The 24,422-nt window shown below is 51.6% G+C and overlaps 1 protein-coding gene across 2 annotated transcripts in view; it reads left to right on the forward strand.

Moving 5' to 3' along the window:
• Window positions 1–24,422, forward strand: part of EDAR (ectodysplasin A receptor) — a 67,829-nt gene that overhangs the window by 21,939 nt on the left and 21,468 nt on the right. The window contains exons 2-3 of one of the 2 annotated variants that reach the window (XM_047781271.1): window positions 23,237–23,416; window positions 23,965–24,087. In XM_047781271.1, coding sequence (XP_047637227.1) covers window positions 23,330–23,416; window positions 23,965–24,087 — 210 coding nt within the window. In that variant the 5' untranslated portion in view covers window positions 23,237–23,329. The remainder of the gene's footprint in view (window positions 1–23,236; window positions 23,417–23,964; window positions 24,088–24,422) is intronic. The other variant, XM_047781272.1, reaches the window with a different exon arrangement.

The raw sequence follows: 24,422 nt of genomic DNA on the forward strand, positions 1-24,422 counted from the left end.
TTCCTCCTGGGCTCTGCAGACCGAGTAGGCTCAGAGAGAAAATCTCTCCAGGGACTTACCAAACTGCTAGACTGTGGGGAGCAAGCTGGGAGGGAGGAAGGCTCCTGATGTCCTACAGCTGCTCCGGCCCCTCGGCTCCCTGGAGCGGGGGATCTTTCTTACAAGCATCAGCTTGGAAGCAGAAGGGCTGGCCTGTACACACTTGACACAGATTCACTTTCCCTGTCCTTTCCCAGCACAGGGACCTCTAGCGCTCAGGCCCCACCCCCACCCCCATGACGACCCCTGATGCCCCCACCCACCTAGAGCTGAGGGGACAGTGGAGACAGAAGTGACTCCCCCACCTGGTTCCTTCTCCCCCATTCCTCCAAAAGTTCCAGAAAATACTCATCCTCGATGGTCTGGTTTTGAGAAACTGTAATAACCAGTGTTTGGAGGAGCGTAGCATTGACCCACCAAGCAGGGGACCTTGTGAGAGCAGCCCTCTCCTCCCTAAAATTCTGAGGTACTGGCAGCCAGCTTTTTGTTTGTTCTCTGGAATGTGTCAAATTTCGTCCTAAAAACTGAGTTAGAACCTGGGGACTATCGAATGCAGGGCTCTCAGCAGCGGAGAAACTGCAGCCGGAGAGACCTGGTGTGTGTGAGGGGCTGCGACTGTCCCCCCAGGGACCCCAGTCTGCTTGTCACCTGGTCACCAGGAGCCCTCCCTCAAGCTGCTTTCCTACCAGGGACAGTGTGTCCTCAAACTGCCAGCCCCTCCACTAGTGTGTCGTGGTTGATTCATGGGGCAGAACTAGCATCCTTCCGTGAGCAGTTCCACATGGAGCAGCGGGAACCTGGTAATGCCCATTTCACTTAGACATGTGTGCAGCAATTTAAGTGGGCCCGAGCCCAAGGAGTCTCAGAGGTCACATGGTCCAAGATTCCCAGCTCTGAGTGACCACGCGCACGACATGGCCAAGAGAGCCTCACCCACCCAGAGAGACAGCCCCAGCCCCGGCCACTCCCTCTATGTCCAGGACCCAGCGACTTCCTTGGGAACCAGGGTCCTGGGAAAGCTTAAAACCTGAGTCGTTTCCTCACAAAAAAAGCAGAGTTGAGAAATGCAATGTTCTGGTCCTAAAAATCCAGGAGGCTCCCACCGGGCCACGTGGTGACCCCTGTCTGCTCCATTTGCAGGGGACGTGATACTAACATGATGCTGGGCCACTCCCCTCCACCACGCCTACCTCCCTGGACTTGTCCTCACCCTCTGCTAATGGGCAGCCTGGTGTCCACATTTCAGACTCACCGCCAGGCGCCTGGTGCATGTCCCCTGCCTTCCCACACTCGGAAAGTCCCATTTCCTCCCCAACCCCTTTGTCTCTGGGAAAGCACATTGTCAGCCCCAGGGCATCTTCTCCCCTGCCTGCCAGGCTACGTGGGACCCCCAACCTCAGACTGGAGCCCCTTTACCCAGATTCAGCCCTGGAATGGCCTTGCCTGCCTTGCTGAGCTCTGGCCCCTGGGCACACACTGTCTTGGGCCTGATTCCCACTACCCTGGGAGCCCAGGAGCTGGACAGCGACTCCACTGTTTCTCTCTCGTTTCTAAGCATCACCTGCAGAAGGCTGTGTCCAGCTCTGCAGCCACCAGCCACAGAGCCCGCTTCATGTGGACATGCCATGGGGGAAGGGAATTCCACTAGCGGCCGCAGCTCCCAGACTCTCAGGGACCGTGCTGTTGTTCTGCCCCAAACCCGCTGTCTTCTCTCTGAAGAGCCTGCTGTCCCTGCTGGTCCCCGATTGGCCTTAAGGTCACAGCATCCTGGTCAAAAGCCTCTCTCTGGGCTTTTAGGTCCCTAGTCAACTGATATCTCAGGGGATTCGAGCAGAAGGCAGCCTGCAGGGCCTGGGAGCTTGACCTGAGAGCCCCTGGGGAGGGGGAGGGAGGAGGGAGGAAGCCCCCCCTCCCCCCCACTGCCCTCTGTGCACTTTGCTCTGCCCTCTGCCCCCTGCCCTCAGCAAGCCCTCCCCCCTGAGGCTCAGCCCACAGAGTGCATTTGCCTGTTTGGGTTTTTTACCTGCTGAAGGAAGGGATATTTCATGGTTATTAATGAAAGTGATAGCGATCCCGAGTGTGTTTATCTTGGATTACGTGGTTGTTATAAGATGAAGCGCCCCAGCCATCAGTCTGTGGGTGAAGTGCAAACAGGCGAGCCTGGACAACAGGCTGGAGGAGAGGTGTCGAGTATAAATCTTGTCTTCAAACAGCCAGGCTGCATTCCAGACTTCAGAGAAGCTGGTTTGTGTGAGGCGCTTTCTTCTCCCGCCCTTCTTTCCCTCGGGCCTGGAGGAGGATGAAAGTGCAGGGGCGTGTGTTCGTTTAGTCTGATAATGAGGGCGAGGCTCGCGGGCACGCTAATTTGGCAGCTTCGGCACTTCCTGTAACAGTTTTAACTTTTTTTTTTTTTTTTAATCCAAAGGCTGCTTAAAGACAAACATTTTTTGTTAAACTGCTGGTAGTTCATTTTCTGCAGGAACCGTGCAATTAATCTTGTTTATATTAAAGAGACAGGTTGCCTTTGTCAGCTTTCCTGAGCTATAATTAATGAAGATCAAAAATGTTACAAAGACATAATATTTAGCTTCATGCAGGCTGAGCCACAGCTGCATCAATTAGAGGCGCACAAGTAAAGCCAGTATCCTTCCCTGTGGCAGAACTGGGACACATCAGAGAGCAGGGGTCCTCGGGTACCTTCCCTCGACAGCCTCCCTGGCAGGCCTGGTGAGAGATGAGGCTTGGACATCAAGCGGTTTTTAATGCCCCTTCAATTATGCCTCAAGTGCTGTTGGAGGCAGCCAGCATCTCTCCTCGCTGAGATGCATCTCACCATGTGGCTGGGACCCGAGGTTGAGCGTCCAGGAGCCCCTGCTTCATGGGAAGGTGGCAGCTGTGGAACCTGGTAGGATCTTTGAGCCCACGGCTGGTTCTCTGTGTAGAGCCCACTGTGTTAGGAAACAAGATGGACTCTGGGCGGCATCAGGAGGGCTCTGCCTGGGGACTCAGACCTGTGGCTTCCAGCTGAGAGCATGAATGGGACCCATCCCCCTACAAACAAAAGAATGTGGGCTTCTAGTTTGTGGAGCCAGGGTCTGCCCCCGCCAGGAGCCTTTGGAAAAGTCACAGCAGCCCAGCCACCTGCCAGGCCTTCAGAGACAGAGAAATCCAGGCCTGTGGGTTGAGAACTAGGGCCGAAGCACAGGATTTAGCGCTGCTCTCATTTCTGCTGGGTCTCGAAGCCTCAGGTCCCAACAGCAAAAGTCCAGACAGGGAGAAAAATGCAAAAGAAGTCATAAACCAAAGATTTGCCGCAGGTTCTGGCAGAGATGCCAGACAGGAGCTGGGCGGGTGCCTGGCATTAAATATCTCCAAGGGAGCATCCGTTAGTCAGTCAAGCAACCAGCTCACCACCAGACAAGTGGCCACAGGCCATGAGCAACACCTTAGCTTCCCAGGAGGACCAGCAAGGATCCATGCCCTCGGATCAGAAAGGCTTGTTCACATGCACAGTTGGCAGGCCATAGGCCTGGGTGATTTCACAGCAGCAGGAACACCCAGGCTGGGTTCTTGCCTGAAACCAAACCCAAAGTCAAGTCCAATTTAAAGGATGTCCCTCACACACATTCAGTCCTAGCAGTCTTGCGGCCTTCACCTTTGTAATTGTGCTGCTTGGGATCTATTAGGAGGATATTATCAAACAGACATGGAGACGATCACTGTGCAGAACTTATAACGGTGAAAACCGGGAATCAACCTGAGGGTCAGATACCAGGATTTGCTGAGTTACTTATGGTCTATTCATCCAGTGGAAGTTTAGATCCATTGAAAAGATTGTGGTTTAGACTAATTAAGACCGCAGGGAAGGAAGAAGATAAAGTATGAGTGGCATGTAAACACTGCTATCCTAACTTTATTTAAAAAGCTACCTGCATCTGTACAAATAAAAAATTGAGAAAAAGCAGCAAAACAGATGGTTGATGATTTCCACTTCCTCTTTCTATTTTTCTTTTATTTTCTAATTTTTTTCATAATTGGAAAAAAATCCACAATGGGAAAATAACTGGCATTCATTAGCACTTACTAGGCACCAAGCACTGTTCTAAGCTCTTTATTATATATATATCATCTCACTTAATCCTTGCCTTCTGAGATGGGCTCTATTTTTTTTTCTTTTTAGGGCTGCACCCATGGCATATGAAAGTTCCCAGGCTAGGGGTCCAATTGGAGATGTAGCTGCCAGCCTACACCACAGCCACAGCCATACTAGATCCGAGCCACATCTGTGACCTACACCACAGCTCACAGCAACACCAGATCCTTAACCCACTGAGCAAGGCCAGGAATTGAACCCCATCCTCATGGATACTAGTCAAGTTCGTAACCCACTGAGTCACAATGGGACATCTCATAATTTTACTAATGAGACACCAAGGTACAGAGATAATTAAATTATTGCCCAAAGCCACATAGCTCATACATGATCAAGCCAGACTTGAAACCCAGGAAATCTGACCTCAGAGCCCCATAACCTATAAAGCTGTTATTAAAACTGGTTGTGAGTACTTAGTGAGGGGAGACAATCACTCACAGCCTAGTATGAATTTCTATGTAAAATCATCTTCCCAGTGACCCCTGGCTAAAGAAAGGTCACTGAGGGAATGGGTAGAGGAAAGCAGGTGGAGAATTCAGAGCCTGGTAACCACCACATGAGGTGCAGGTCTGCGTGGGGAAGGCATAGACTAAGATGGAAGGACAAGGCATGTGTTTCCAATTTTGCCAAAAGGAGTTGGTTGGGAGGCTTTTTCCAAGTGTAGTTTCTGGGATGGTAATGGCCTGGACATGGCAGAGGCCATACCACTGGAGGTTAGCAGGGTTTCCAGACATGAAGGGGGCAAGTCGGCTTCAGAACATCTGTGAAATTCTGTCAATTAATGAACCCTTCACATAAACACATTTCATGGGGAAACAGCAGTCCACTTGTCATAGATCTTATCAGAACCCCCTGCCCAGTATACCACCATCCTCCTCCTGTGTCTGGAACAGGATCCTTGCTCTGAAGAGAAAATGCTCCCAGACACAGTGGGTTTTTTATTTTATTTTATTGAAGTGTAGTTGATATACAGTGTTGTGTTAATTTCTGCTCTACAGCAACGTGATTCAGTTATACATATATATACATTCTTTTTTCATAGGCTTTTCCGTTATGTTTTATCACAGGATATTGAATATAGTTCCATGTGCTGTACAACAGGACATTGTTGTTTATCCATCCTAGATGTATATCTTATATATATGCTTGTTTGCATATGCTAATTCCAAACTCCCAATCCTTCCCTCCCCTGCCCCCTTGGCAACCACAAGGCTGTTTCTGTTTCGTAGATATGTTGATTTGTGTTGTATTTTAGATTCCACATATAAGTGATAACTTATGATATTTGTCACTTAGTATGATAATCTCTAGGTCCATCCATGTTGCTACAAATGGCATTATTTCATTCTTTTCTATGGCTGAGTAATATTCCATTAGATAATAGATAGGTAGAAGGATACCACATTTTCTTTATCCATTCTGTTGATAGACATTTAGGTTGTTTCCATGTCTTGGCTCTTGTAAACAGTGCTGTTATGAACATAAGGGTGCATGTATCTTTTTTAATTATTGTTTTGTCTGGGTATTTGCCCAGGAGTGGGATTGCTGGATCAGATGGCAACTCTGTTTTTTGATGAAGCTCCATACTCTTTTCCATAGTGGTTGTACCAATTTACATTCCCATAGACAGTATAGGCAGGTTCCCTTTTCTCTACGCACTCTCCAGCATTTATTATTTGTAGACTTTTTAATGATGGCTATTCTGACTGGTGTAAGGTGGTACCTCATTGTGGTTTTGATTTACATTTCTCTAATAATTAATGATGTTGAGCATCTTTTCATTTGCCTATTGGACATCTGGATGCCTTCTTTGGAGAAATGTCTATTTAGGTCTTCTGTCCGTTTTTTGTTTGGGTTTTTTTGTTGTTGTTGTTATTGAGTTGTATGAGCTGTTTGTATATTTTGGAAATTAAACCCTTGTCCCAGGACACAGAATTTATGCCATAGAAATGTCTCCTGCACTGTTTGGGCTCCCAAAACTGAAGGACTTTATAAAGTAGATTCTCTATACTTATCATTACAATGTTCAGCATGCAATAAAACATTACTAGATATGTGAAGAAGGAGGAAAAGGTGACCCAATAATCCAGGAAAAAGTGGATACGGGTGGGATTCATTAACCACTGCGCCACAATGGGAACTCTGGTGAAAGTATTTTTAATAAGGAAATTCTAGAACTAAAAGGTACAATATGGGAGTTCCCGTCGTGGCGCAGTGGTTAACGAATCCAACTAGGAACCATGAGGTTTCGGGTTCAATCCCTGGCCTTGCTCAGTGGTTAAGGATCCAGCGTTGCTGTGAGCTTTGGTGTAGGTTGCAGATTGCGGCTCAGATCCCATGTTGCTGTGGCTGTGGTTCAGGCCGGTGGATACAGCTCTGATTAGACCCCTAGCCTGGGAACCTCCATGTGCCGTGGGAGTGGCCCTAGAAAAGGCAAAAAGACCAAAAAATATAAAATAAAAAGTACAATATGACGACATGTTAAAAATTGTAGAAGAAAGACACAGCAACTGAAATTATCTAATCTGAAGAGAGGTTTTTAAAAAAGTATTTTTCATGTCCTATTGCCATTCAGAAAGCCCATATCCCCTACCTTGTGTACTTAATGAAAACCAAATCTTGATATTCAAGGCCCTTTGCAAACAATACTCAAACTACCTTCTGACTTAATCTTCCAGTCCCCTTCATGCGACCCCACCATTTAACCAAAGCAGCCAACGAACTGCTCTGCATTTACCACCCACCTTAGCCTTTCCATATATGGGGCCCAAACCTGTAATTTTCTGCCCTGTCCCAGGTTCTTAAGACAACATCAAATGCCGCTTCATCCATGAAACTTTCCTCAGTGTGCCCAGCCAGCACCAGTACGATTCTTCCCTTCTGATCTCATCTTCCCACCCTCCTAAAAAGCAAATGAAAAACAGAGCAGCAACAACAAGGAGAAAAAAAAAAACGTGCTTGTGCTGCCTTTTGGAAATATTCTTGGTTCTAGCTTCCAGGTCATTTGTCTACTATCTAGGCCCTCCTGTGAGGCTGTAAGAGCATCAGGAGACAGGCTGTGTCTTGCTCATCTTTGCCTTCCATGTGATACCCCAGCAGCCCTGGAAAGATAATCATGTTTGTTGAATTAATCAGTACACAACCGCGACATCATAAGGCAGTCCATCACTCAGGTGTTTATTCTAATAATAATGTTGCCAAGAGCTTTCACTCCATAGCATAGAGCTAATCAGAGACCGGTAGAGATACAGGAACCTTCAAAAATGATCTGGTCGAATACCCTCATTTTACAGTTGAAGAGACAGGCCTCTTAGGAGGTCTCTGACCCAAGGCCCCACCCTGGTCCAGTGCTCTTTCCTCATCTGTGTGCTGATATCTCTGTTGGATTATATGTAGGATTTGAAACAAAGAATTTCAGACATGCATTTAAATTCTGATAAGACTAACCCCCTTCCATCAAGTTTGCTTCATATGGAATTCCTTGCAATTTGCCTGAAGTCCACTACCAGTTAGCATAATAGTCACAGAAGCCTTTCTGGTTGAATTCTTGTCAAATCCCCTATTGCCCAGATAACATAAATAATGGGAAGCTCAGCTCTTTGGGATCATCTGCTGCGTTTAGAGTTTCTCTAGGACCAGTACTGTGGTGTGGTCCCTGGAGTGAGTCCACTTAGGATGGATGCTGAGAAAAGTCCACACCAGCAACAGGGTGGTTGACTAGCCTAACCAGGAGAATGGGAAAGAGGGGCCTCCCCTCTGAGGAGAGCATCTGCAGAAGGGCTGCAAGCCACATAGAACCCTCAAGGTGCTGAGAAACCCCCAGGATAGGTGGTTATCAGTCTGGGGAAGAAGCACAAGAAATGGGGGTAGAGTAGAGCCTGGGAGCACAGAGCCCCACCTGCACGCAGTGTGACATCTCCCCATTCCGCCAGCTGGCACATTACTGTGGATTGTTGAGGAATTAAGGGTCACTCGCCTGCCCTGATTGATGAGCCTGGTTGTTGTCAGCTCTGCCATGCTCGCTGGGCTGGGGATTTTGCTGCACCTGTGGCCCTTAGCATCCTCTGGCCCCTCTGCCCCAGATCCTTCTGTGGTCAGAAATCACCACTGGTGCTACCCCGAGGGCGCTGCGACCATCTGATGATGGACTTGTCCGTTCACTGAACCTCATCCTCGCAGCTCCAGAGACAGGACTTACAGCCACTCCCAGACACCCTAGACTCTTCACAAGCCTCAGGATGTGAGGGTGCTGGCTTCCGGGAGCTTGCAGAATCTTTCATTTGGAAGGGCATGTTATTCTTCGGTCACTCACCAGCCCCATCCGCTCCTAAGGTAGCAGGAAGACCTAGGCTGTGATAAATCATAGGCTGTGTACATCATTATCTCAACTGAGTCACTCTTTGGGGTTTGGGGAGAAATCAGAACATCCGTTGCCCACATGGTACTCAGGGCTGGGAGTGGGTGTCACCCACATGGGCTCTCCAGTCCGCTGATTAGCTCCTGCAGCCCCAACCAGCCCTCAAACCTCACACAGTTCTCATTCACGGGCAGGAGGAGGGACCTCATCACAACTGTCAGGAAAAGTTTTCACGGTCACGGCTGGTTCTGAGCAGCCGAGGCAGTGGGAGGATGGCAGTCACGTTGGTAGTCAGACTCACCAGGGGTGCTCAGAACTGATGGGCATGGCCTGTGGCCAGCAAAGCACCAGGTGAGGCTGGCCAAGCCAGGCCCGCAGCAGCCCTGTTCTCCCATCAACCGAAAAGCAAAATCATCAAATAGCTCACGTTTGTGTGTGAAGATCAGTGCTGTTACTACAGAATAATTATTTTTTCAAGATCACCTATGCTCATAGAAAAAAATCAAGCAATATAAAAACTACGAAGAAGGAAGCAAGAAAAAAAATGTCCAGTTCTGATAGCCAGAAACAATCATTGCTAACATGAAGTGGACCCTGTGGGTGTGCCCGTGCACACGTGCATGCCTGTGAGAAATCCTTGGCGTAGCTCCAGTGATGAGTTTTGCTGAACTGCAGTCCATTGGCCTTTCTTGCACTGTTTCCGCCCCTAAGCCTGGGCCCCGTGGTGCCCACAGTGTGGCCCCCCCCACACACTGTGAGCATGGTTGGGGTCTGAGCTGCTGGACAAATGACAGCCCTCCCTTAATCTCTTTAGCACCTACACAGTCACGTCTTATGTTCTCCCAGCCTTGGGTGCGGGTCCACTCAGGAATAGAATGACCACTTATCAAAAAAGTTAAATTAGCCTATGTTCCTATGGAACCTATGGCATTTTTAGCTGTGCTTAAAAAGTACATAAAAACACTTACCATTTTAACCCTTTTTAAGCATACAGTTCAGTGACATTAAGTACTTTCATACTGTTGTGCCACCATCCCGACTGTCCGCTTAAAGAATTCTTTCATCTTTCCCAACTGAAAGCCTGTCCCCATTAAACACTGGCTCCTCATCACATCCCCCTCCCTCAGCCCAGGGCCCCACCATCTACTTTCTGTCTCTATAAATCTGAATCCTCTGGGGACCTCACATAAGTGGGATTGCATAGTATTTGGCCTTCTGTCACTGGGTTATTTCACTGAGCATCATGTGCTCAAGGTTCATGCTTATTGTAGCAGGTGTGAGAATCTCCTTTCTATTTAAGGCTTGATAATATTCTATTCTGTGCATATTAATTTATCTATTTAGGACCCATGAGATTTTATTTATTTATTTATTTATTTTGCTTTTTAGGGCTGCAGGTGTGGTATACAGAAGTTCTCAGGCTAGGAGTTCCTGTTGTGGCGCAGTGGTTAATGAATCCGACTAGGAACCATGAGGTTGTGGGTTCGATCCCTGACCTTGCTCAGTGGGTTAAGGATCCGGCATTGCCGTGAGCTGTGGTATAGGTTGCAGAGCAGCTCAGATCCCGCGTTGCTGTGGCTCTGGCATAGGCTGGCAGCAACAGCTCCAATTAGATCCCTAGCCTGGAAACCTCCATATGCCATGGGTGCAGCCCTGAAAAAAAGACAAAAAGACAGAAAAAAAAAGTTCCCAGGCTAACGATCAAATTGGAGCTGCAGCTGCTGGCCTATGTCACAGCCACAGCAATGCCAGATCCTTATCCCACTGAGCGAGGCCAGAGATTGAACTCGCATCTTCATGGATACCAGTCAGATTCATTTGCTGTGCCACGATGGGAATTCCATTTAGGACCCATGGTATTTTAAAATAAATATATCTCAATGTTTAATTAGCAGTATTTTTATTTTTAAATCATTTCCAGTCCTTTTTCCCGGCATTCTTGGTGGTTGACACTTAAGACACTGGCAGTACAAACAAATCAAATTGTATTCATTCTACCCAGACCTCTAATTAGCTCCCCTTAAAACTCAGGGATGTTTTCCCTTTTTAATAACTTAATACTTGGGGAGGCAGTTCAAGACAGCAACGTACAAAGGTCCTGAGCTCAGCTCTTTCCATAGACACAACAAATCTGCAAAACTATACATTAAAAGGATCATACACCGTGATCAAGTGGGATTTATCTGAGGGATGCAAGGATGACTAAGCATTCACAAATCAATCAATTTGATACACCACATTCACAAAATAAAGGACGAAAATGATATGACCATCTCAAGAGACAGAGAAAAAACATTTGATAAAATTCAACATCCATTTATGATAAAAAAAAAAAAAAAAACTCTTTAACAGAGTGGATATAGATGGACTGTACCTCAACGTAAAAAAGGTCATATATGACAAGCTCACAGCTAACATCAACTCAGTGGCAAAAAAAACTGAAAATGTTCCCCTGAGAGCAGGAAAAAGACAAGGATGTCTACTCTGGCCACCTCTATCCAACATGGTGTTGGGAGTCCTAGCCACAGCAATCAGACAAGAAAAAGAAATAAAAGGATGGAGTTCCCATCATGGCATAGTGGAAATGAATCTGACTAGGAACCATGAGGTTGTGGGTTCGATCCCTGGCCTTGCTCAGTGGGTTGAGGATCCAGCTTTGCCGTGAGCTGTGGTGTAGATTGCCGACGGCTCAAATCTGGCATTGCTGTGGCTGCAGCATAGGTTGGCAGCTGTAGCTCTGATTAGATCCCTAGCCTGGGAACCTCCATATCCCATGGGTGGGGCCATAAAAAAAAAGCAAAAAAATAAAAGGAGTCCAAATTGGAAGGGAAGAAGTAAAACTGTCACTGTCTGTGGATGACATTATTTTATATATAGAAAACGTTAAGACTCCACCTCAAAACTATTAGGATAAATCAATTTAGTAAAGCTGTAGGATAAAAATCAACAGGGAAAAATCTTTCATTTTTATACACTAACAGTGAGCTATCAGAAAGGAAAACTAAGGAAACAATCCCATTTATAAGTATGTCAAAAAAGAATAAAATATCTAGGAATAAATTTAACCAAGTGAAGTGAAAGACCTGTAAATTGAAAACTATGACATTGATGAAAGAAATTGAAGATGACATACAAAAAATAGAAATAGAACAATCTTAAAATGTGTGTGATACCACAAAAGATTCTAAATAGCCAAAGCAATCTTAAGAAAGAAGAGCAAAGCTGGAGGCCTCACACTCCCTGACCTCAGACTATACGACAAAGCCACAGTCATCAAAACTATATGGGATTAACAAAAAAACAGACACATAGATCCACAGAACAGAACAGAACAGAAGGCCCAGAAATAATCGCACATGTGTCCAGTCAGCCCTCCATATCCATAGGTTCTGAATGTGCAGATTCAACCAACAACAGATCAAAAATATACCCCCCCCCCAAATTCCAGAAAGTTCCAAAAGAGAAAACTTGAATTGTCCTTGTACTGGCAAGTATTTTCATGGCATTTAGGTTGTATTAAGTATCATAAATAATCTAGAGATGGTTTAAAGTATACTGGAGGGTTGTACAGGTTATGCAAATACTATGTCATTTTATATAAGGGACTTGAGCGCCTGTGGATTTTGGTGTCTGCAGGGGGTTCTGGGACCAATCCCCATGGATACCAAGGGCGACTATGGCCAATTAACTTCTGACAAAGGAGACAAGAATATACAATGGGGAAAGGACAGTCTCTTTAATAAATGGTGTTGGGCAAACTGGATAGCTGCATTTAGAAGAATGAAACTAGACCGCTGTCTTCCACCACACACAAAAACTAACTCAAAACGAACTGAAGCCTTGAATGAGCAGCCTGAAAGCATAAAACTCTTAGAAGAAAACATAGGTGGTAAGCTCCTTGACATCATGATTGGTGATACTGAATCTGATTTAAAGACTGTGGCAACTACAGCAAAAACACAAGTGGGACCACATTAAATTGAAAACTTCAGCACAGCAAAGGAAACTATCAACAACAGGAAAAGACCGCTTACTGCCTGGGAGGGAATATTTGCAGATCCTGTGTACAACAAGGAGTTCGTGCTCCCATAGTTGCAGTTGCCGCCTCTGAGAGGGGGACCAGCAGGACCACCCTCCACGGATGCAGCAACGTCAGGGCCCTCAGGACAGAGGTCTGCGCCTCTTGGAGCTCCAGGAGATCAAGCTAGCACCTCTTTATCAAGGTCTGCTGATGGTGTGAAGGCCCCAAAGCCATCCCCCATGGGTACAGTTTGCTCCTCTCCCTCACCCATGGCAGCAGTGTGGCCCATGGCCGGCATCCTCACGGGCATAGTCAGACTGTTTCAGATGTTCTTCCGAGCACAAGCACCTTTGCCTTGGCACTGTACGGGACTGCTCCTGTGCCTCAGAGCAGCTTCAGGCCACGGGGCACATCATGTGCAAACTCCCATGTTGCTCCACCTCCTGCAACCCAAGGAGCAGGCAGCCAGGGACCCCCATGTGCCCCCAGCTTAGACCTAGGGCTTTGCTGGAATGGTCCATGTGCAGCTGCCTGCGATGAACAGATCGTCCACCCTGTCCTGCTCAGGAAGACCTGCTGGAGGCACAGGCTATGCAGAAAGGAGGTGCTGGGTGGGCACCAGACACCGGCTCCCAGACAGACAGATGGCATGGACTCAGGCTACTGCACCATCAGCCAGGGAACCCATGCAGCAAGTCCCACTCAGAATCGGGATATGCCCAGCAGGCCCCCCAACCTGGGGTGACTCCCCTTGTCCAGATGAGTTGCTGCCTGTCTCAGCTCAGGGATGCCACCAACTCAGTGTCCTTAAAAGGACCATCAAGACACTGGCAGTGACTTGGGTCTCCCCGTTGGAGAAAGGACAGGCTGGGAGATGAATGTGGTGACACTGCAAAAGCCCACGGTTCACATCCATGTAGCGTTTAACCACGTGGCCGGGACTTACTGGGCGGGACGGGAGGCTTTGACTCGGGCACTGAGGGCGTGACTTCCCCTCCATCCTACTGCCCAGGGCAACCCTGGCCATCCCACAGGGGCCTTTGCCGGGTCACCTCCTCCTGCTGCCTGTCACTGAACAAACTTGAAAAGAGCATGAAAAATGACTCCTCTGGAACTGGTAGAACAGGACCCTGAGTTCCACAAGAAGGATCTGATTTACGAGCTCCTGGCTTCATGGTGGGACTCACAGTCTAGTTACTTAGAGCCAACACTGCTCCTGCCCCCAGCACAGTGTGGCCGCTTCAGCCAAACTCCTGCCCCTCTGCTGCTGGGGGTCCTTGCCACCAGACTGCCCGGGAGTCAGGCGTCCCTGGAGCTGCCCCCTACCCCAAAGGGGAGCAGAGGTGACAGAAGCCCTGGAACCAAAGGGCTCCAGAAACCTCCCAGGGGACTGGTATTGGGGGAGGGGCTTATCACAGCAAGGGACCCCTCCCTTGTCACCTGGCCTCGTAGGGAATTGTCCAGCTCTCACGGGGCCGCAGAAATTACATGAAACCAAGTCCACTTGAGCCGACCTGGCCCTCTCCCCATCCCCACCCCAGCCCCTCCCTGTGCCACCAGGAGAGGAGAATGGCAGGAAGAGGAGCAGGACTGATTTTGGGCCCCAGCTCTGCCATTGCTGTGTGACCTCGAGCCAGCCACTCGACCTGTCTGAGCCTCCATGGGCCCCCAAAGTCAAATGGGGCCTGCCAAGTGCCCAGCTCCTACACTGGGCATTAAAGGAAGCGTGTGTGCGAGCAAGGCGGGCCGGCCACCCTCCACCAACACCCTCAGGAGGCAGGAGATGTGTCTGCCCACAGCGAACGCCTGAGGGCTCCACCCCCAAAACCCAGGTCCCAGAGGAAACCCACTGAGGTTTCCCTTTGGTCCTCAAGGCCCTCCCACCCCCATCCCCTGAGGACACGTAAAGGCTGGGCTTCTCCCCAGGATAGAGCCTCCTTGGGGACAGAACACCCTGCAGCACCATCACCAATTGGGACACCCCTGTCCACCCCAATGGCCAGTTCTTTTTCCCTGCTGATGTGCATTCACCCCGAGCCGGGAGAGGCCCAGGACCCGGTAGCCTTGGACTAAGGGAAACCTGCCAGGATGAGGGATCTTGTTGAGGTGGATGGTCTGAAGCGGAGAGCAGGCTGCTGTTTCAGTGCACTCGCAGGCTGTCGGATGTGAGCTTATGGGGAGCATCCGCTAGGGTTCCCTCTGGCAGATGCTGTCTTTCTCTTCCTTTCTGTGGGGCCCACGGCTGGAGTTGCAGCAGGCCTGCAGGTGACCCTTGGAGCTGGACAGGCAAACATATCCTCAGTGACCACATGACCAAACCGCACAGAAAGGGCTTTGGGAGACAGGAAGTTTTGCTGTGATGGGGTGGAGGTCACGCGGTATAGACATTAGCCACCTTACCACCGGCATGCTGGAAATGAGTGGGTTTTATTGTGAGTTAATTGTACCCCAAAAAAGCTGGTTTGTAAAGTACAGTCTCAGCATTGAGGATATAAGGATATATGTTGTGAACCAGGACAACTAGCCTTCCTTTCTGGGGACATGAGACTCTGGTCCTTTTGAACCTGTCTGGGAGCTTGTGCCTGAGCACTCGGGGCCTCCACCCTGGCCCCAACCCTGGCCCCTTCCAGCCCTGGGGAGGACCCTGATCCCAACCCCGGCCCCTTCCAGCCCTGGGGAGGACCCTGACCCCTTCCCCCTCCAGCCTGGGGAGACCCCTGACCCCCTCCAGCCCCGGGCGGCTGAGAACCCAGTGCACAGCTGCCCTCACATCGTGAGGCTCTCTCTCCTCTCCGGGCTTCAGGCACCCAGGGAGGAGCAGGCAGGGTTGGGTGTCAGGCCTGGAAGAGCCCTGCCCTCTGGGAGGCACCCTACCCCCTTCACCCCCCCTCCCCCTAGAGCCCTCTGCCACCCAGGAGGAAGCCATCTAATTACCCACAATAACACTCCTGGAGCAGGAGGGAGCCGCTGAGGTACCCTGGGGGCAAATAGCAGTGGTTTCCAGGTCCTTCTTGCTTCATTGCTTCTTTATGCTGATTTCGAGTCTATGGATCCCAGTGCCATTAAATTATTTCCTTCAACTTCCTTTACCTAAAGCGTGTCTTCACTGTCAAATTGATGTCTCTTGTTTGGATGATGTGGTTTGGGATTATAACAGAGAATTCTAACAGATTCTAATCATCTGTCCTGTCCTTGTTTGGGTTGTGCTGTTGAGCAGAAGGACGTGGCTGAGCTCCATCTGTGCGCTGTGTGCTGTGCATCCTCCTGGGGTCCGGGTACCGGAAAGGCTGGACTGGGGGTGGCAGGGTGCGCTGGAAGGGTTGCTTTCCCCATGTCACTGAGCAGAGAAAGGAGGGGATGAGCTAGGGAGAAGCAGGCAGTGCTCCTGGCAGAAGACAAGAGAGTGCTTGTCTCCATGGAGCACAGCCTGCAGAGGACTCCTTGGCTGCCACTCAGAGGAGGGGAAAGAGTGGTGACCTGGAGAGAATGCACCCTCCTGGGCCTGAGCCCTGCTGTTCTTCCTTCTAGGCCTCAGCCTTTCCAGTGCAACTCCTGCCATCCTCACTTCTCTGGGACTGGGCCTGCCTTCTGAGCTCCCCACATAGGACACCAATGTGCTCCACTGCACCCATCCCTCACTCCCCTTATAAGTGTTTATCTTATCATCTCCACCAAATTGTGGGACAGCACCTAGGCCAGGATTGTGTCGATTTATTGTTTAGGCTGGTGTGGTGTAGGTATACAAGAAATACTGTACGGATGGATGGTGGATGGATGGTAGATGGACAGCTGGATGAATGGTGGATGGACAGATGGATGGTAGATAGAGAGATGATAGGTGGATAGATGGACAGGTGATGGATGGACAGATGAATGAAAGGATGGATGAACAGATGGATAGTGAATGGATAGATGGATGGTGGATGGATGGATGGTGGGTGGATGGATGGTGGATGGATAACTGGATGGTGGTGGATGGATGGTGATGGATAGGTGGATTGATAGATGGTGGATGGGTGGTGGGTAGATGGGTGGATGGATGGATGGTGGATGGATGGATTGTGAATGGATGGATGGTGGATGGATGGATGGTAGATGGATGGTGAATAGATAGATGGATGGTGGGTGGATGGATGGTGGATGAATGGAGGGTGAATGGATAGGTGGATGGACGGATGGTGGATGGGTGGTGGATGGATGGATGGTGGGTAGATGGGCAGATGGATGGATGGTGAATGGATGGATGGTGAATAGATGGGTGGATGGTTGGATGGTAGATGGATGGTGAATAGATGGATGGATGGAGGGTGAATGGATAGGTGGATGGATGGTGGATGGATGGTAGATCGATGGAGAATAGATGGATGGATGGTGGGTGGATGGTGGATGGATGGAGGGTGAATGGATAGGTGGATAGACGGATGGTGGATGGGTGGTGGGTGGATGGATGTTGGGTAGATGGGCGGATGGATGGATGGTGGATGGATGGAGGGTGAATGGATAGGTGGATGGATGATGGATGGATGGTGGATGGACAGATGACAGATGTAAAGATGGATGGCGGGACTGAGGGCATGCATTTTCAAGTGCTGGAGAGCAGCTGCTATTATGTCTCAACAGAATTTCCTGTTTATATGTTAATATAAGAGTCCTGGAAAAACTCCTTTTGCAGTTTAAAGCAGTGCATTTTCATTAAAACAGTTTTCCTGGTTTCGCCCTGGAAATGCTTACCCTCGATTCTGATAAGGCAGTAAAATAGGGACTTTTTTTTTTTAAGCTTCGCCGGTTTCATTACTGGTATACGATCCTTTCAACTATGAGGCATGAATGAAATTGAAATGAACCTGTGAGCGTAGAACTTAGAGCAGAAAGTTTGGACAAGGATAATCACCCTCCCTCTGAACTTTCTGGGTGGATAGATCCTGGCCACATTCTTTTCACCAGCCCCCTCCTTGGGGTCCAGCCCCTCTTCCATCACACACAAATGCATAAGCACCAGCTGAATAAGGAAGCTGTGCTCTGAGAAGCCCAAGCCTGGGCTGACAGATATAAGAATAATGCTGGTTGTAGGGAATCTGAGGCCACCATGGTTCTTGGCATTTCAAAAACAATTAAAAGCATCGTCACTGCTCTATACATAGGAAAATAAATTGAACAGGAAAAGCCGAGTTTTGAAATAGAGGGATGTGGACAGAAAGGTCCAAAATCCTGGTTTCCTTGCTCTTTACTGCCTCCCTGGGTCCTGTGGCTGATGTGCTAATGCCCTGAGGGGATGGAGATAGTGTGACGTGCTTATTTATGTTAGTAGTGATCCATCAAAAGAAAAGCTTGAGTTGGTCAACATTTAATACATGCTTCATGCCTTCTATTCTGTGTGTGCAAGAACATCTATTTTCTGAGTATTATTTCAGTTAAAACTAATATGAAAGTAGGGGACTGCAAAGTGGAAATGGGGACCCCTCCTTTAAAACTCCTGCCCCTCCAGTGTGAGTGCAGGAGATGGGGCTGTAAGAGAGCCTAGGCGCCCCCCCACCCACCCCCGCAACCCCAGACGCCTCCCAGGAGTTTCTTGGAAACAAATTTGGCTGAAACAGACGTGAAAGAGATTGGGGTCATCTCCACAATCCAGTGTTAATTAGCACTTCCCAACTGAGAGCCATAAATCACATCAAATGTGTGTTTTCAGCTGCTCTGACAATGACCTCCAGCCTCCTGGAGGGTGGAGGGGTCTGTCCATGCTGGTGGGAAGGGGGCCTTTGGGGGTTCTGGAGAGCCAAGGAATCATGATGATTGGGGTGGAGGCGTCCTCCTGCAGGAGGGGCATTGGGGTAGGAGTGGAGAGGGGAGGGGCGGCTACTGGCTGCCTCCGTGGAGCACAGCTGCCGGCACCTGTGCACTTTCCACCGGGAGCTTGAACGAGGACGGGGTAGTCCTCTTCCGTAGCCGTCCCCTGATATAGGCCACCCTGAGGGTGGCCCTGTGCTCCCCAGGTGACCAGTGGGCCTCTGGTCCCAGTCACCACACCCGGATGGGGACGGGGTCACCGTCAGCCAGCACCACCTCCTGAACACCTGGCAGGGGAGCATGCTGGAGGAGGAGGGCCCAAAACAGAGGGACCCCTGGCCCACACACTTGAAAAGGTCACCACGGGCCTATGTCCCACAAAGGCTGCCAAGATTTGGGAGGGCAGGGCCCCCCTGCCCCCACACCCACCCCCGGTGTGGCCCCACCCCCTGTGTGGCCACCTTCCTGAATGAGAGGCCCTGGGGATAGGCAGCCTCGTCCCCTCAAGGGTGCTCAGATGAGGCCAAGGGCCCCGCGGATCCAGGGGCATGAAGCCCTAGCCCTGTGCTGACCACTGGGCGCGGCCCATCGGCTTGGTGACAAGAATCCGTGGAGGCAGAGCTGCCCCGGAGTGAAGCTCCTTCCCAGAGGCCAGCTGCCCAGCAGGGAGCCAGCCCCAAGGGTGGGGGGCAGTGGGGCCCTGCACATGCAGGAAGGGCCAAGTTTTTACACAATTATTACGTGTCTGCAGATAAAGATCCCACAGGCGGGAACTTTGTCTGTTGTCGCCGTCCCCAGGTCTATGAGCTGCTACATGATGCAGCCCTGTGGCCTCTGCTGTGTAAACGATGACCGGCTGGACCAGGGGAGTGGAGGACCTCTGCCCCACGCTCCCTGAGTGGGGGAGCACCCTAAGAGGGGACCCCAGTTCAAGGAGGGGACTCAGGGGGACTCAAGCCAGGTCTGGAGCCATCACAGGCCAAGTAAGATGCTTCTAGGAGGCCTTCTAGACTGGCATCCCTGACAGTGTCCTGTGCCTACCGCCTGGTGATCCGGTTGAAGCAGGCAGGTCTACGGGTACCCGGGGCCTGGGTTCTCAGAGAGCTCCAGTGATGCTGACCCTGCTGGTTCAGGACTCCAGGTTGGGCAGCAAGCCTGGCTTGCTGGCTGGACACACTCTTCCTGGCTCTTGTCCCCTGATGCTGCCTTTGTTTCAGCCACATCTGAATATCCAGGCTCACACAGACCCAGGAAGGAAGGCCATCTGCTCTTGGCTGGTGCTTCTTCCAGCCCCGCCCTCCTGCTGTCCCAGGTCAGCCTGGCTGAGGTCAGTGGCTCCCATCCCTCCGCTGTGTCCCCAGGCATCCGACCCCAAGGTGGGGCTGATACCTGTGATGCTTGCACACATGCCAGAGCCTGCACTGCTCAGAACCGCTGTGATGAGTGACATTACAGGGACACATGGGTGTTCAGGCCAGGGCTGGCAGGGGGCGTGCTCAGGCCGTGAGACACTCCTCTCACCCAGTTTCACAGGCAAGGGAGCTCAGGCACCGAGTGGCTCATAAGTTGCCCCAGATGTGACTCAGTCCCAGCTCCTGTCATCTCCTCTCTCTCCTGTCTAGTACCTGAGGTCCCCACCCTGGCTGAGATCAGGACGGTGTGGAGAACACACACTTCCAGCCCCAGCAGCGTGCCCCTTCAAGGCCCAGGGCCCAGCCTGTCCTCCCCACTCCTCCCCTGGGCGTGCCCATGGGGCAGTGAGGCCAGACCTGCGCTGTCACACAGGTGGACGTGGTGCTGAAGAAGGGGCCGAGGCAGCGAAGCTGGCAGCAGGCAGGAGGGCAGAACTCACCTTGGAGGCTCTGGTGGATGTTCTAAGCTGACCACTCCTGCGGCCTCTGGCATCTTGGAAGTGGCCTCAGGCCTCAGCAAAAAGAGGTGTCTATTCCCACCGAGAGTGTCCGCGGGACTGTGTGACAGCTGGATTCAAGGAGCTGTTTGCAGACCCTGAACTAGATCTTCCCCACAGCAGAGTCCACCAGCCAGGCTGCAGAATTCTGTCGGCTGATGGGTCGAGGCATTTCAGTGCCCCCCTTTTCCCACCATGGTCACGGGTACCCACAGCACTCACCCCCCCCCCACCATGCACCTCTGACAGCTGGGGGGCAGGGGATCCCCAAAGTTAGAACATTAGGGGTCACAATGGGGAGCAGGACCGCCCTTCACCAGGGCTCAGCCCTCGGGCCAGACTCCTGCCTGGGCTCTGCCTCAGCTTCCTTCTTGACCCCTCCCTCCTCGGGCATCAGTGTCGAGGACAGAAATGCAGCCAAAGCCACAGGCTGTGTTTTGCTTTCCGTCTGGGTCCTCCTGGGAACGGCTTCAGTGAGCCTGGACGGCAACAGGGCACGGCCCAACCCTTCCCCCTGTTTGGAGGGAAGCCCTCCCAGGGGCAGCTATAATTAGACGTCAATTAAGTGAGAAACCCTCAGCCTTGTCCTTGGACAGCCTCCAGGGCTGTGACTCCAGGAAACCCACAGTCCTGACCCAGGCCAGTTGCCCAAGGGGCTGGTCCCTAAGTTGGGCCTTTGTCTGCAGCTTCCCCTCCCCACCTGGCAGGTGCAGGCCAGCCTCCTCGCCTCCGCCTGCCTGCCCCAGCTTGCTCCTTGCTAGAAGGAAAACACCTAGGAGTTCACTGCCGGGTGCCTGGTGCTCTAAGCTGGCACAGTCCTCTTGGTATTTTCAAAAGTCAGCATCCTGATGCAGGAGTGTGTGCGGGCAGGAAAGTTGGGGAGGTAGTTTGTGTCTCATCAAGAGACTCCAGCGGAAGTTCCCGTTGTGGCTCTGCGGTAACGAGCCTGACTGGTATTCATGAAGATGACGGTTCAATCCCCGGCCTTGCTCAGTGGGTTAAAGATGTGGCGTTGCCGTGAGCTGTGGTGTAGGTCATAGACACGACTTGGATCCTGCATTGCTATGGCTGTGGTGTAGGCCAATGGCTATAGCTCCGATTTGACCACTAGCATGGGAACCTCCATATGCCATAGGTGAGGCCCTAAAAAGTCAAAAAAAAAAAAAAAAAAGAGAGAGAGAGAGAGATTCTGGAGAACTAACTCCTCCCCAAAGCTACCTAATGTTACTGGGGTGAAAGACAGGCCAAGGGGAGAGATCCTGAAAGATTTCCCGGGGGTCACTGGGAGTGCCTTCCCCAAAGCTGTGCAGAGAGAGCCGTCCTTCCTTCCCTTCCTCCTGGTCACAGGGCTCAGGCGCCCACCCCCAGTTACTGGAAAGGGATGGATCCCCATAGCTCCCTCCATCCATGGTCCCTGCCCCCAGCCCCTGCCAAAAGGGCTTTGTTGAAAAGCCAATGGCTGTGGCTGCCAACCTGTTTCTATGTGTGTAGGAAGCTCTACAAACATAAACTAGAGCCGTCTCTGATCCCAGCCTGTCAACAATCCACGAGCCTGGCGGCGTGGGGAACAGTGTTTGTCAAAAGATAAACAGCAGCTCTCAGGGCCCCACCCGGACTTGACTGAGCCCCTGCATGTGAGGGGCGTGGGTTCAGAGGCCTCCAGAGGTGGCTCAGAGCTCCTGGGTTCAGCCCCTCACTGGCCTCCAGGCACAAGTTTCTGCTTCTCCTGCCGGGGCATTCTCTCCAGAATCCTCACGGAGCAGGGTCTGGGGTGGAAAAGAAGACCTGTCTTGTAGCTCCAGCCCTGACCCCTGCTTTCTCTACCTCCCCCCTTATTCCCAGCTGCACCCCCCCCCCCACCACCACCGTCACCCCAGTCTGGGTCAGGAGGTTCACCAAAGCAGGGCTGGTCCCCACCTGTCCGGCGTCTGCACAGTCTCTGTGTGGATGGAGACTGGGGGTTTCTGTGACCAGTGAGGTCACCAAGGGGACTCAGGTGGGCCTTGTGGGGGCTTCCCATGGCCAGCTGACCCCTGGTCTGATTGATTCAGTGCTTGATTCTGGAAAGGTTTCTCACAGCCCAGCCACCAGAACAGGGTGTGCTGTTTTATTCCAAATTCAAACCCGGTATTCAGACGAGACAGCAGTGGCCCAGTGGGGAACTTGGCACCCTAGGCAAGGCCACCATCCCTCTGTGCAGCCAGACACCCAGGAAAAATGGCTTTGAGTCAGAATTTTGCTTTCAGGCTGATTCTGAATGAGGAAAAGTGAAAACTAACAACAGTGCAATATTTGGTAGTTGGTGGGGAGCATTGGAGTAGCAGGACCGGACACCCTGCCCGTGTGGCAGCTGTGTGGCCTTGGCCGGCCCTGAGCCCTCTGGGCCTCTGTTGTCTCAACGGTAAAACCAGGTGGTTGGACCCAAGCATGCTCTCGATGGTCAGATGAAGGACGGGGAGGAAGCTCTGGTGGGGCTGGAACAGCGGGAAGCCGGAGCGTTGGGCCCAGTTCTGGTTCTTACCCATCTCTCAGGGGCCAGAGGATCAGGACCAGCCTGGAGTAGCCCCGCTTCTCCAGACTCTGAGCATGAGGTGAGGACTGGCCATCGCCCTGGGCCTTAGCTCTTTCCTAGGGATGGCCTGATGCTGGGGGACCATGCATGGAGACCATCCAAGGGGACTAGGGCTCAGCTTAAAACATACCTTTCCTTTTTTTTTTTTCTTTTGTCTTTTTAAGGCCACGCCCATGGCACATGGAAGTTCCCAGGCTAGGGGTCAAATCAGAGCTGCAGCTGCCGGCCTACATCACAGCCACAGCAACACAGGACCTGAGCCGAGTCTGCTACCAACACCACAGCTGGATCTTTAACCCACTGAGCGGAGTCAGAGCTCAAACCCATGTCCTCATGGATACTAGTCAGGTTTGTTACTGCTGAACCACAACCAGAGCTCCAAAACCTACCTTGTCTTTCAGGGTACAGAGGCCCTCTGACCAGGCATATGCACTGACCCACGGGCTGGCTGTGGCCAGGGGCTAGAGCAGCCCTGACCTGCAGCCCCGGCGCTGATGAAGTACGTGTTTCAGGTGAAACTTTGGGAGAGGATGGCCCACCTGGGAGGCCGCACACGGATGGCCTGGCTGCCCGTCCTGGTGGTAAGTGGCCGGAGCCCCTGTGCCCTCGCCCAGGAGGTCCAACAGGAGCTCTTTCCTGGGCTGTGTCCTACAGAAGCTGTGACCCTCCAGGCCTGTTTGTTCAGCAGAGACATGGAGGAATGATCACACAACCCCTCATTGGGCTCTAAGGCGCCCAGCCCAAGGTGGACACTCTGGTCGGAGCTCCCCTCGCCGGGCTCCCTGGTCTGCCTGGGGGTACCTAGCCTGGCACCAGTAGTGAGCTCCACAACCCTGGCCACGGAGCTGGGGAGGGCCCTGGCCCCATGGGCTCCCCAGGAGCAGAGGCACCATATGACTGCTGGCGAGGAGGGACCTCACCAAGTGAGGGCAGTGGGAGGTCCTGGTGGGGGGAGTTGGGGTGGGGCACTGCCAGGTCATTTGCTAAAGGCACTGGGGACTTGGCATCAACAAGCGTCAGGGCCTGAGGGGCCCCACCAGGCTCCTTCAGCCACAGCCTGTGGGTTGCAGAACCCAGGAAGTGGGGTCTCTGGGGGCACAGAGGCCAAAGGAGCCCTTCCTCGAGGCAGGTATCCCTGGTGTGCCCGGCCGGAGCGGAGGATGCCACGTGTGGCGAGAACGAGTTTTACAACCAGACCACAGGGCTGTGCCATGCATGTCCCCCATGCGGGCCAGGGGAGGAGCCCTACCTGGTAAGACTCAGCAGCCTAGGAAGGAGGACAGCGGCCTGGGAGGTGGACAGTGGCTCACGTTCTAGGGAGCGGGCTGGCACTCTCTGCAAACGTGTGCGCTCCTGCAGTGGCCTCTCCTGCAGAGAAGCTCAGTGTGCTGCCCTGCTAAGTGCCAGGGAAGCCAGCTGTCTGCGCTGCAGGATTTGAGGCTCTTGCCGAGAATCAGGCACCAAGGCCACCAGCTTGGCTGGTTTTTTTTTTTATCCAGGAACAGTCAAGAGAGGCTGGACTTGGGGATGGAGTGGGGAGTGCTCAGGACAGTCAGGATGGGTCGGGCAGCCTGGGCTGGGAGAAAC

The sequence above is a fragment of the Phacochoerus africanus genome, chromosome 5, assembly GCF_016906955.1.
Source record: "Phacochoerus africanus isolate WHEZ1 chromosome 5, ROS_Pafr_v1, whole genome shotgun sequence".
In the NCBI taxonomy this organism is placed as follows: Eukaryota; Metazoa; Chordata; class Mammalia; order Artiodactyla; family Suidae; genus Phacochoerus; species Phacochoerus africanus.